The sequence below is a fragment of the Hippichthys cyanospilos genome, chromosome 13 (assembly GCF_059441005.1).
Source record: "Hippichthys cyanospilos isolate Australia breed blue-spotted pipefish chromosome 13, RoL_Hcya_1.0, whole genome shotgun sequence".
NCBI lineage: Eukaryota > Metazoa > Chordata > Actinopteri > Syngnathiformes > Syngnathidae > Hippichthys > Hippichthys cyanospilos.
This window is the reverse complement of record NC_142381.1, coordinates 9,179,551-9,192,135: the sequence shown is the minus strand read 5'-3', so window position 1 is coordinate 9,192,135 and position 12,585 is coordinate 9,179,551. Positions and strand designations below refer to the sequence as shown.

The 12,585-nt window shown below is 40.3% G+C and overlaps 2 protein-coding genes across 2 annotated transcripts; one reads left to right on the top strand and one right to left on the bottom strand.

Annotated features, from left to right (window-relative positions):
• Positions 1 to 72: 72 nt before the first annotated feature.
• Positions 73 to 8,655, bottom strand: cul4b (cullin 4B). The gene is made up of 20 exons (XM_088432113.1): positions 7,759 to 8,655; positions 6,485 to 6,600; positions 6,297 to 6,400; positions 6,130 to 6,199; positions 5,820 to 5,893; positions 5,573 to 5,735; positions 5,373 to 5,462; positions 4,756 to 4,838; positions 4,614 to 4,681; positions 3,581 to 3,699; positions 3,301 to 3,493; positions 3,127 to 3,231; positions 2,934 to 3,044; positions 2,768 to 2,853; positions 2,359 to 2,466; positions 2,158 to 2,271; positions 1,855 to 1,960; positions 1,619 to 1,791; positions 1,387 to 1,539; positions 73 to 979 (listed from the first exon to the last, which is right to left on the bottom strand). The coding sequence occupies exons 1-20, from the start codon at positions 8,210 to 8,212 to the stop codon at positions 884 to 886; spliced, it is 2,586 nt and encodes an 861-aa protein (XP_088288239.1). The 5' UTR covers positions 8,213 to 8,655; the 3' UTR covers positions 73 to 883.
• A 1,311-nt stretch (positions 8,656 to 9,966) lies between these two features.
• mcts1 (MCTS1 re-initiation and release factor) lies at positions 9,967 to 12,554 on the top strand. The gene is made up of 6 exons (XM_088431881.1): positions 9,967 to 10,168; positions 10,432 to 10,584; positions 10,664 to 10,761; positions 11,480 to 11,613; positions 12,190 to 12,257; positions 12,329 to 12,554. Exons 1-6 carry the CDS (start codon positions 10,158 to 10,160, stop codon positions 12,408 to 12,410), a joined length of 546 nt encoding a protein of 181 aa, XP_088288007.1. The 5' UTR covers positions 9,967 to 10,157; the 3' UTR covers positions 12,411 to 12,554.
• Positions 12,555 to 12,585: the final 31 nt, after the last annotated feature.

Sequence of the window (12,585 nt, the reverse complement as noted above, 5' to 3'; positions counted from 1 at the left end):
CTAACGATACAGTTAATGAAAATTACCCACCCCCAATGCGATTTCTTTCAATTTTAAGCAAGGCAATTAACATATTTGTACAAAGAAGTGTTTATTCTTTCGTGTTGTACGCCAATGCACGCTCCTCACTTCCCGCAAGCCCCAAAGAACTAGTGTGTTGGGTGGCATGGGGGGGAGGGTGTGCATCAAAGGAGGATAATGATGTGCTTTTGGCATTTAAATCAAAAACAAATAAAAACAGTTGACTGACTGCATGTTAAAATGTCATTGAACAGATAAGGATTGTACAAAAAAATAGTTTTGATGGAGGAGCAGCTTCAAAAAACAATAATGAATTGCTCCTGTTGCCATTCCCAGTTTTGACAAACTGAACTTGCCACATACCTAGTACTGTAGTTCAGTAGTCTCATATTTGACAAGGGCTAAGTAAACGAGGACATTTTTAATGTTTGGAGTCTTTTTGAAGTTGTGTCGGCATTTACAATGGGCTGAGCAGAAAACAAAACTGGACAAAATATCTTGGTAACAAAGCGCATGTTGTTTCAAAGTGTGGATGTAGAATCATAAGTTTGAAAATAAATACTTTCAATCGTTTGAAAAAACAAAAAAACAGCTAACGTGTGTGTATGTGTGCATCTTTTGTCCAATGAGCTCAGAGGCACTGAGCAGTATGGACAAAACTCTTTCTTTCAATGGAGGCGCAGTCCACAGAATCTTGAGACCCCCAGACAAACATCCTGCGGCGCAGCATCCATTCAGCTTGTCGGTGACGGGGTTGACGGTGACAATGTTAACATCCACTGGGGCCAAAAAGGTTCATTGCGGCAGATCACTCATGACCATCTGTACCTCTTCATCTCCCTCAGTTCGCTTTTGTTGTTCTCTAAGCCACATAGTTGTACTGGTTAGGATTCTCTTTGTCACGCTCCATATAATCTCTGTCAATGAGAGACTCTATCCTCTTCTTTAGGTCAGCAGGCTGTGCGGTAAAGCAGAGAGGAGAAACATTTGAGCCTCACTGTCAATGTACTCCAAATGTGTTTGACACAAACATATATACAATTGCACATAACAATTCAATACAAATGCTAAAAATATATGAAATAGATGCGTATTACTTTTAAAATAACAAGATTTATATATATTATATATGTATAGATACATCCAAAAAGTGTCCTGTAAAGCTGAATGAGCCTGAACTAAACTAAAACACAGTATAAAGGTTGGTTGACTGATAAGGACAACAAAACCTGGAATGTTGGGCATTGACAAACAGAAAGCGACTGATAACTAAACAATCAGTCAATTGTTTTGTACACATGAATCACAAAAGCAATGCGGTTTGCTTTGGAGGATTCTTCCCAATATCAAAAATGGCCCAATCACCTTGACAGGGAACTTGAGCTGGTTGTACACCTCGGACATGAGAAGGTTATGGCTCAGAGTTTTTCTCATCTTCATGATGCGCACGATGGCGGCGTCAATCTGATACTGTCGATCCTGGAAGACCCTCTCTGTGGTGCTGGCCTGCTCCTCCACCTGCAGCGACACAAAAACATCCAAGTTCACCGCCGACGTCACCTGTGCATACTATGAGCGTGAGAATGAAAAGCTGTACCGTCTCTTTCATCTGGATCTGGTTTATTTTGATGCGGAAAAGTCTGTGTTTGAATTCGTCATTGCAGGAGAACTTATCACCGTCCTCTACATCTTTGCTTTTAGGGATTTTGGTGAGGACACGCGCCTTGCCACATGCCAATGACTGCAGAGTGCGACGCAGCTCACTGTCCTCTGTAAACATGGCCAGTGATCGATCAGCCAAGCTCAATGAGGGAGAAGTAGCAGTAGGCGTACCTATTCCTGTGGCCAGTTTAATGTCCTCCAGGGTGAACTCCTCCCCTTCGTTGAACATCAGCAGCACTAGTGTTTGGAAAAGTGACACCTGCAGCTCCTTCTTGCCCTTGTGTGAGAAACAGAAATACAAATATAGTTAATAAAGAGGAAGTTTATCAGAGAAGCGGCAAGTTTGGTATACAGTCCTCCATTTAGTGCAGCAGTAAGTCGCAATCACTAAATTTATTTATCCACAAAAAAAGTCTCAGCCTTTTGTTCAAAGTCCAAACATTGCAGCATTGCAGAAAACAACTCTCAACTCACCTCTTTAAATTCCGCTTTTAAGACACAGTGGCCGAGTGTTGACTGCCATTGCAGCTTCCTGCCGCTGTGTTTGCCCAGGTAGAAGGTCTTGAAGATTTCCTGGAGGCGCACCATCTGGGTGCAGGTAACAGCAGTGTTTCAGTGCAACACATTTAGTACATGTCAGGTTATAAAAGGGCTGTTATTTAAATATTTGCTCACTTCGGGAGGCAGATGCACTTCCATGGGGATGTAAGTGGGCCAGTAGCCCATTGTGAGGATATTCACAGTCAGTTCGATGTTACCGGGAATGTTTTGGCACTGCATATACTGAAAGACAAATGACATGACAGGAGATTAATATGCTTTGGTAAGGCATTCAGTCTTCTTGACCGTTCTCACTCAAAGTCCGCTGGCATAAAATCAGGGATCATCCCTGATCCTAATGAAGACAAAAGCTACAGAAAATGGGAGGATGGCTGACTAGTATCCATATTTTACTGTAATTATATGATATCATGAAAAACATGAGGCCACTTTTCCTTGTCCCCTTTCTTTGCAATGGCGTCTTGTAGCTAATTAGCAGTCCCCCCAGACACGCACACAAACTGCCATTTATGTGCCTTCTCACCTGTTTGAACTGCACCATAATGTCTTTAGAAAGCTCCATATCTTTGAACATCCCCTCCAGTTTGCTGGTGAATGCTGCTCCACATTCTTGGATGAAAATATACAGTCAAACTCCATACAGCACTCCCCTCTAAATTGTTTAATTCACATCTTTTGTTGCTTTTTACCATGTTTTAATTTGGACAACATTGACTTCTCAGCATCCACAGAAGCACTTTTTCCAACCAGTAACCTCTTCGCCAGATCTTTCTTGTAAAAGGCCTCAAAAACATCTTTTCCTAAAAGAAAGCACATGTGATTATGTAATAAGAACGGACCACAGAGGGAAAATGCAACCACAGTTACAGAGTTAATTATTACCATAAATGAATCGAAATATAATCATGATCTTGTCCAGCATCTTCTCCAATTCTTCATCTGTTGCCTCTTTGTTTCCAGCTCGCAGTTTAGAATCCACATGTTTGGCTGGAAATTAAACAGGATTTAGAAGGAAGAGGTGGACGTTCGAGACTTAAACAGTGCGGAAAATCTCACCTATGAGCTCTGCGGGCTTATTTGGCCGCTTGTTGATGAATGTTTCGAAAGCCTCCTTCATGGCATTAACAAACTTCTCGTTCTTCATAAAGCACACGTCAATGATGTGGTCCACCTTGTCTTTGAAATCCAGCAACTCTTGCACCATTGTTTTGTCTTTTTCAGGGTTAATCACAATTGTGCTTCCGAAAGCCTGCAGGATGGATTTGGAGTATATTGTGAAAATCCAACAAAGAACAGAGGGTCCCATCATGTTTATGAAATACAACCACACATGTACCTTAATGTACTCTATCCAGTGTTGCAGGAGAACCTGAACGCCACCTCGCACTCGACTAAAGAGTTGATAGAGGAGAGACAGATCCTGAATCCTATTTTCGTCCAGAAGGTGTGTCAGCCCTGGAACAAACACCCACGTTCAACCAAAAAAAGGGCTCCATTCAGTCTTGAGTCTTGTGATGGAAAATATCGCAATAACAGGGAACAGTAGGACTGGGAAATCAATTGCCCAGTCTTATACGTATAGGGACGTTCACCATATCTAACTAGAACAGTCCTCAAATACTGGAACAAGGCCCCGATGCCCACGAGGCAATTCCAGAGCACTTTTTTTTTCTTTTCTGTTTTAGACAAACATGTAACAAACATGTAATTAACAGTTGTTAAAAGTTGATTTGTTGCTTTTTTTCTTTTGTTAATGTTAAAAAAGACACTTTTGTGAAAGGTTTCCTCCTTCCTATGGGGGGCCGGCGCAAAAAATAATTGAGAAGCACTGAACTTGAATCTGGCGGTGTCTGACAAAGCATGAATATCTATGCAGTGTGTATTTCAGTGCTTTTTAATTTTTTTTTCTGGCACATTTCTGAACATAGTGAGGTATAAAGATTTGTTTTTGAGACCTCCTTTATGCAAAACATTATGGCCTTGCTCCATGATGCAATTGTAACTTGTCGAACCTGATTTTAGAATTACGCATTTGTTGTCAAAATGTTTGTTGACAGTATTCTCTATATTGGACCAAGTAATAGTTTCATCCATCCATTAACCGTTGCTGCTTATCTTTACAAGGGTCGTTGGCTTGCTGGCGCCTATCCCAGCGGACTTCAGGCAGTGGGAGTGGGACACCCTGAGCTAGTTGCCAGCCAATCACAGGGCACACAGGGACAAACAACCATTCACGTACTCAATCATAATTAAGAGTGTCCGATACACCTGCCATGCATGTTTTTGGAATATGGGAGGAAGCCAGAGCCACCCCATTAATACTTTCAGATTTTAGATATTAGATATTTTAGATTTGAGATATTGCTTACCTTTTTGCAGAGTTGCGGTGAGATGCTCACCCAGCAATTGCTTCTCCACTGTGGCAATAAGAGGTTTTCTACAATAGAAAAGAACATTGTTATTTGTTTAGTTTATGCGAATGAACAATCAAAAGTGAAGTGAAACACCCACTGTGTGCTCTGGTCTAGATATGTAATGACTCTGTCCGCTTCCTCTTCCAAGCGTTTGTTGACATGGTGCAAATACTCGGGTACCTGCAAGCATAAAATGGCCAGTACAGTAAAGTACATTTACTGCACAAAAGCTCTTGATAAAGCTTGGAAGCATATTTGGTGACGCAAGTCACAACGAACACGACAAAAGCCTGCTGCATTTATGCAATTTGTTTCAACCAACTCAAAAAGAAAACGAATGATGATGATCGCGACGCGGTTAAATCTAAAAAAAAATGACGTTACTGAATAAACAGCAATTAGAACTTTTAGTAAAAGTGTCTTTGCGATGTACAAGAGTAATTTTCTGTGGTAAAACTCAAAACTTCAAGTGATGTACTTCAATGAGTAAATCCTTTATTTTGTTGTATTTTCGACTTATATCAACTGTAGTATACTCACAAAATGTATTACTATTCAAAAACTTTTCCAAAACCAAGGAATACTCCCCAACAGAGGTACCATGACCCCATTTGTACTGGGATATATCCTTGCAACTAAAAGAGAAAATAAAGTCTCGTCTGATGTTTGTCCAGTTGTTTTTCATACTGATAAAAATACAGTCAAAGAGCTGACCTCTCGCTCCTGCATCAGCCTCTGGCCCTCTGCAGCGTACAGGCGATTTGTCTCCTCCAAAAAGCGCTGCTCAAAGGAGTCTTGATAAATCTGTGGAGGTCAAAGAACTTTACACTGTCCTACATCAATAGGACACTGATAGAAACTGTCAAAAGAGGATGTGAACCATTGGTACTAAAATACTGGATAAGTTGCATCACCTGCAGATCTGAGAGCATGCTCAGCAGGCTCCTCAAAAGACTGCGGTCTATCGCCTCGCCATTGCGCTCCCTCTCAATGAGCAGGAGAATGCCGTCAATGGTTTTACTCTGGACCTTCTGGTCGCTGATAATGTAGAACCTAAAGAGCTCCAGGCCCATGTCCCTGCGCAAGATGAACAAGTTTGTGAGAAGGAATTTCATTGAAAGTTTTTAGCAAAAAATAAAATAAAAAACCTGGATCACTCACCAAATGGATGGCAGCATAGAGTTTTGTAAGACATAGGTGCGGTCCAAAAATAAAAATATACCTCTGATCATGATCTGTGGAGCAAAAAGAAGTTCTGATTGAAGCACATCTGCTTTTTTTTTTTTAATTTGACAATTTCACTTCAATTCTTCAAGTCTTCAATTAACTTGACAGGTATGTTTTTGGTAAGTGTGAAGAAAGCCATAGTACCCAAAGAAAACCCAGAAGCATCCAGAGACCATGCAAACTTCACATACAGGGGAGCTTAATGGCAAGTAAAAAACATGTATTTGAATGCATTAAAATGTACCATTTGTCTGCAGTGATCCTGCCAGCACTTGTCTATTTTCTTCAGAAAGAGCACACTGTCCAGGGCACCCGTGAGAATGGCGTTAAGGCAAACATCCAGTTACTATTATATAAATAATGCACTCATTGAATGGTCCAGCAGTGTGGAAAAAAAATAAAAAAGGATATTCTCTGAACTGATCGATCTGGGCCTTGATGTGATCTTCACACACTGCCCTGAGCTGTTTGTAAAGCTTGGCAGAGATCTTGTGCGAGCACAGGTTCTCAACAGCCTACAGAAGGGGACAAGGACATTATGAGATCATGGCTTAGGAAGAAGAGGAAAAAGCGATTGGTGGTAAAGCAGAAAGTACTACCTGGTACAGCTCCTCCAGGTTGTACTTGATTGACGTGCTATTCTGAATGGCCTCCACTGCCTCCTTGAGCTTCTGCCATGTCTCCTGTGTGTAGTTCTCTGGCAATTTTGGCTTTTCTGGGTGCAGAACCAGACATGTTTGTTTGTATACATATGGCTATTCACTTGCAAATGCTGGCACTGATAAAGGAGCACTGTATGTACTGTACATCTCAATGTATTAAAACAGTAATACAGTGCACATTCACCGAAAGCTAGTTATCTGACCAAATTCTTAAAATACTCATTTTGACAAATGCGTGCATTTTAAAGAAATGAAAAAAGGGAAGCTTATTAGATTTTATATCATCAGAATTTTTGGGGTTGATCACAATCGCGATTTTCAAACTAACCAATAAATAATCACAAGATGGGACAATATGTCTGTTTAACATCATGTTAAAACTAATTTAAATATAGGTCAGGTTTTAATTTTTTTGACAGAGTTGGTATATTTAGGGTTAAAGAAGTTGTTTATTTACAGCTTATACAGTTCCTACATCTATACTGTTGCCATGCACAACTAAAAAAAAAAAAAAAAACAACAACTCAATGACCTCTAGAAAGCATTTGAGAATTGGCTGAACAATGTGAAAGTTCAGTCATCTAAAACAAAACCATCTTGAGAAATACTGGCTGAAACAACTTACTGTAATCAATTTACTGTATTAGATTTTTTTGAACAGCAACAAGTACAGAAGGAACAGATGCTACAGCACGAATTCCTATAACTATGAAGTGAGCAGTTACACTAGTGCAAATATATAGTGTAATGTTGCCCCTTAAAATATTTAGAGAATATGTAATTTGCGGTAACGATCAATGAGATCATTGATCACTAGGTGAATTATGACTGAAAAGATTCAATGACACCAGTGATCGTCAGGCAAATTATTATATCACAATTGATCATATATCATTAATATATCATCCTCAATATTTTAAGTGCATTGCCACCACCTTGTGGTATGAATATACAATTTTACATTCCATTCAAGAAGGCTTAGGGCTTGGTCGCTTTTTTATGTGAAAAGTGGGGGTTCCATATACACGTTTTCCTTTTCTATGTTTGGAAGTACAAAACAGAAGGCATATTAGCTACGAGTTAAGCCTGAAGCACAATGAAAAGCCAGCCCTAGGGCTTTGGGAATTGTTTCGCCCAAATACTTCAGTTGTAACGTTTGGGGTGCTGAAAGCTGAAATGGCGAGTATTGAGACATTATTATGATGGTTTACCTTTAAAATTCTTGATGACTAGCTTCTTGGCAGCGCCGGGCTTGGTGTTGGAGAAGGTCCCGGAGCCCGCCGCGCTCTTGGTCAGCCCGTTGGCATGGTGGCCCCCCACGCCTGCGGCCAAGAGCACGGCTTTGCTTTTGTTGTTGGAGCACGAAGCAGCGGCAGCCTCCTCGGCCATTTTCACATCCAGCCCAATGAAGTCCACCGAGTCCTCGAAGCGCAACTTCTTCTGGATGTGCACCGGCGACGAGGAGGCGGACGAGGAGGAAGTGAGGGTCTTGGGAGGCGAAGGGGAGATGGTGTCGCTGGTTTCTTCCCTCTCGGAGCCGTTTATTTTCCTCTTCTTCGAAGATAAAATGCTGCCGCTATCGTTTTTGACATCAGTAGCCGTTGTTCTTGCCTCCTGGGTTGGCGGTGGTGGGGGGTTAGGGGAAGATAAACCTGTTGGAAACATGAAAGAACGGGGAATACTAATTCTTAGCAGCCAGTCTTCAGATCGGAAACTTCCCAAAGCTAGCGAGGAGAACGAGCTCAACGTTGGCGGCTGTTTCGTGAGCTCCACGCCAAGCCGCCCTCAGCTTGCTTCCTTTATCCCGCGGAAGAGAAAGATAGGATAGTGTAAATAGTCAAAAGTATAAGCTCCACTTGAAGCTAGCCTGTTCTCTTTCTTGTTATTACTGCTGGCATCCAAAAGAAAGATGGTGGCCTATTGCTTCCTCTTCTCGCCCCGCTTGTCTTTAACCGCGTTGTCGAGTCGTCCGGGTAACAACACCTGACAAAAGGAGCTCGTCAAAAATTACACTTACTAAAAGGTTAAAGTTAACATACGAGTTGGTTCGCATGGAAGAGGTCACCGGTAAACACGAGAAAAACCGCTCAGGTAAACTACTGGGTGACCTCACCGGAAGTACTTTGTACAAAAGTACTTTTTGCAGCAACGTGTTTTTTTATGTTGGTTATTTTGGCCACAAGATGGCGCCAAACATTACGTGCAGAGGTTTCTCAGTTTTACTATGGAGTTCCTTTTCTGCGATGGCGACTTGCATTATATCTATTTCATGCGAATGGGAACTGGATGGATGGCGACTTGCATATACCTAATTCATGCAAATGGAAACTGGATGGATGGATGGATGGATGGATGGATGGATGGATGGATGGATGGATGGATGGATGGATGGATGGATGGATCAATCCATCGATACTGTATATAGAGACATTCTGCATCCATATAAAACATACCAAAACAAAGGCACACATGACATTATGCATCTATATAAAAATGAATATGGCCACAACATGAAAAGTCGACTTTTTGGGAGCTTTTATCCATGTTCCAATGTTGATTTTTCACCCAAAACACGCCCAAAGTGTTATTATTCCTTCAATGATACACAAGTGTAGAGCAACGTTTCATTTATTAGCGACAATGATTTAATGTAGAAAATGCTGAGGTGACCAAAAATGTGCATTTGAGAGTACACAGCTAGACAATCAAAGTCACTAGTAAATAATTCAGCCGCAGGCAGAACTATTATTATAAATACTGGCCTCCCACGGGGACTGATTTGATAGGAGTAATGTATGTTATGTTACTTAGAGTGTTGTATTGATACCGTTTTACAGTTTAATACCAGTAAAACCAGAGTGAACGTAAGGTGTTACTGCATCATTAGGTAAATTGTCACGCCAGACGTCACAGTCGATTTTGCAACTGATAAAACTAAGGACGAAGTCGTTGTCTAGCGATTTGTCTTAGGATAATAATAATAATAATAATAATAATAATAATAATAATAATAATAATAATAATAATAATAATAATAATAATCAATAAAAGTTTCCAAGTGCATACGCGGCAGAAACTTTGCATACAAACAATGGGGACATTCTGTAACCCAGAGAAGAGACGCCCCACATAATTGCAGTTTAACACCCATAGATGCATTGATTTGGTAACTAAAGCGAGCTCAGTCTCTCCGAGCACAGCACTCAGAGTAGAGCAGACCCGGGCTTCCACCTGTTAATTACCGAACACAGACTGTGCACGAAACCAATATGGGATCCGTGTTAGAATGTTCGCCCTGGTGCCACTGAATTTCAGAACGGCACATTTCAACATCATTCCGAGTTTCCAAATGGTCGTGGTGAAGCAGTGCGCGTTCGTAGAGCATTTCCGAACTCACCCTTGAATCAATGAAAGCTGTCGTAAAAATAACGTAAGTCGTCGCACTGCTTTACCGCCGTCGCAAAATCAGCGTGAAAGTGCTGAAAGTTGACGAGGTTTTTGTTGCACTGTGTTGTTGCCTACTCGCGTTTTGAATATCACATTTACCGCCGTGACTGCAAAATAAGGGAACGAGACACCCAGGAAAAGCGAGCAACTCCGAACAACGAAGATGTTTAAAAAGTAAGTTGATACCGTGGCTAACGCTAACTGACCTAGCTAATGCTTGGACAGGTGTGTTGAATGTTGTTCGAACGTAGTCGTTCCATGTCTAGTATGTTTCGCACACCTAAGTTAAATTCTAATGTAAGCGTAAAAATTACGTGTTGATGAAGCTGAAAGGGGCTTGCAAGATAAACGATACAGTTTGCTGTTATCCACGAGTGCTGTATTCGTGTCTTGTGCTATTTTGAAACCAAAACTCTTCTTGTGATCCTTTGTTTTAGATTTGACGAGAAGGAGAATGTATCAAACTGTATACAGTTAAAAACATCTGTCATCAAAGGTATAAAGAGTCAGCTACTGGATCAGTTTCCTGACATCGAGTCATGGCTAAATCACATCATGCCAAAAAAGGACCCGGTGAAAATAGTGCGATGGTACGATTTATATCATTATCGTGCGATTTCTGACGCACGATTTCTGACAACCCCTCTCGCTTGTTATTCACCCTTTCAGTCACGAACACATTGAAATCTTGACCGTAAACGGAGAGTTGCTCTTCTTCAGGCAACGAGAAGGACCTTTTTATCCTACCCTCAGACTGTTGCATAAATGTAAGACTATACTCCATTATACTTGTACATTTATTATTTTGTTGTTGATTGAGTTTGGATGCATGTGTCGAAAAAAAATCACCAAGGCTGGGAATATGTTTCAGTCACGTTATTGGTTACATGGTACATGGTACATATGGTTATATGGTTACAATAGCATAAAACTTAATCCAGAAAGTACACGTTACAAACGAATTTCATCCGCAATAAACAAAACATTTATCTCCAGCTCAGAAAAAGATAGCATAAATATAATCAGTTTTCTGTATGAACAAAAAAATGGTGCAAGACCTTTAGTGTAATTTGAAAATTGCTGAAGCTGTGGTGCCAAGCTGCATTTTGCACAAGTAGTGATTTTGCAAACTTAACCTGAGGTGTGTGCAGACAAGACACAAATAATTTGCCGACACCACAATTGGCAAAGGGCACAGAGAAATCAGAGAAATGACTTTTTTTTTTTTTTTTTTTTTTTTATAAAGATACCTTATTTCTCTGAAAGGTCAATTCTCAGGGGTAAAACATGCTGGTAAATGTAAAATTGGTATCAGGAGTAGTCGAATAACTGCCAGAAGGGAAAGAAAAACATAAATCTAATGTCAAAGTCCCTAACTGAGAAAAACACGATTGTTTTGCCTAAATAGAATTATTGTGAAGGAAATACGCTCCCATTTTAGATGTAATAAATGAATTTCTGTTCATCTTTCTTTTCTCCTGTTAGATCCATTCATTCTTCCTCATCAGCAAGTAGACAAAGGTGCCATCAAATATGTCCTAAGTGGCGCCAACATCATGTGTCCTGGACTGACGTCACCAGGCGCTAAACTCTACCCGGCTGAATCGGACACAGTAGTTGTATCCTTATTTATTGTGTTGAAATTAGCCACTTTTCAGCACCTTACATGCTGCATCAATACTTTGCCATAAATATTCTTATGTAGTGACCGGGGCACTTACAGTACTTACCCAACTGCACCTTGTCTCTTATTTGATGAGGGCGTGTAAATTTGTACAAATATTGTTGCAAACTTATCATTCTAATTCCATGAAATACTTCAATATTTGTAAATATCGAATCAGAATATTATTCATTGAGCCTTTATATAAATGGAGACTTGGACTAAGTTGTTAGAAGCAAGCTGATTTTTCTATCCTCAGCATATCAATGTTTACTTCAGTAAAATGCCCCCCATCATGGGTCTCTGGTTTGCATTGTCAGTATTTCGCATTATTTTAATTCAATGTTTTAAAAATTGTATTTTTTCCAACTGTTCGCCTTTTGCAATGTTGAATTTAAATCCTGTTTTCAGACCTTTAAAAAATTTGCTAATAGGCCTTCCTCCTACAAAAAGACCAAGCATTAAAAAATGTACTTCAAAAAGCACATGAAGTGATGTATTGCAGCATGTTGTCCTTAACAAAAATTTGTAGGCCATTATGGCAGAAGGCAAACAACACGCACTGTGTGTCGGCGTCATGAAATTGTCTGCAGAGAGCATGTAAGGTTCAAAGTGCATTTATCAGGTGTATGTCTGACGATGATCGTTATTTTGTTTTTGTTTTTTTACAGAGAAAAAGTCAACAAGGGCATCGGCATTGAAAATGTTCACTATCTGAACGATGGACTGTGGCACATGAAGACATATAAGTAATTAAAAAAATAAATAAATAAAACCCCACAAAACCCAACCTTCCTGCCAAAACATAGACATAGTGCTCGAGTGCATCTGTTTACACCGACTTAAAGCTTTGTACCAATTTACAATTGTGCACCAAATAAAACTATCTCCCTTTGAGCGCTTGGCTCTTTCTTCACACTGCACCTGG

Excerpts from the sequence above, each read along its gene's own strand:
- mcts1 (XM_088431881.1), top strand. Across the intron at positions 10,762-11,479 it reads CCTCAGACTGTTGCATAAAT|ATCCATTCATTCTTCCTCAT; the intron begins GTAAGACTATAC and ends TTCTCCTGTTAG. Across the intron at positions 12,258-12,328 it reads AAATTGTCTGCAGAGAGCAT|AGAAAAAGTCAACAAGGGCA; the intron begins GTAAGGTTCAAA and ends GTTTTTTTACAG.
- cul4b (XM_088432113.1), bottom strand. The coding sequence starts at position 8,212 with ATGTTTCCAACAGGTTTATCTTCCCCTAACCCCCCACCACCGCCAACC. Across the intron at positions 1,961-2,157 it reads TAAAAGCGGAATTTAAAGAG|GGCAAGAAGGAGCTGCAGGT; the intron begins GTGAGTTGAGAG and ends TTCTCACACAAG. Across the intron at positions 980-1,386 it reads AGCTCAAGTTCCCTGTCAAG|CCTGCTGACCTAAAGAAGAG; the intron begins GTGATTGGGCCA and ends TTTACCGCACAG.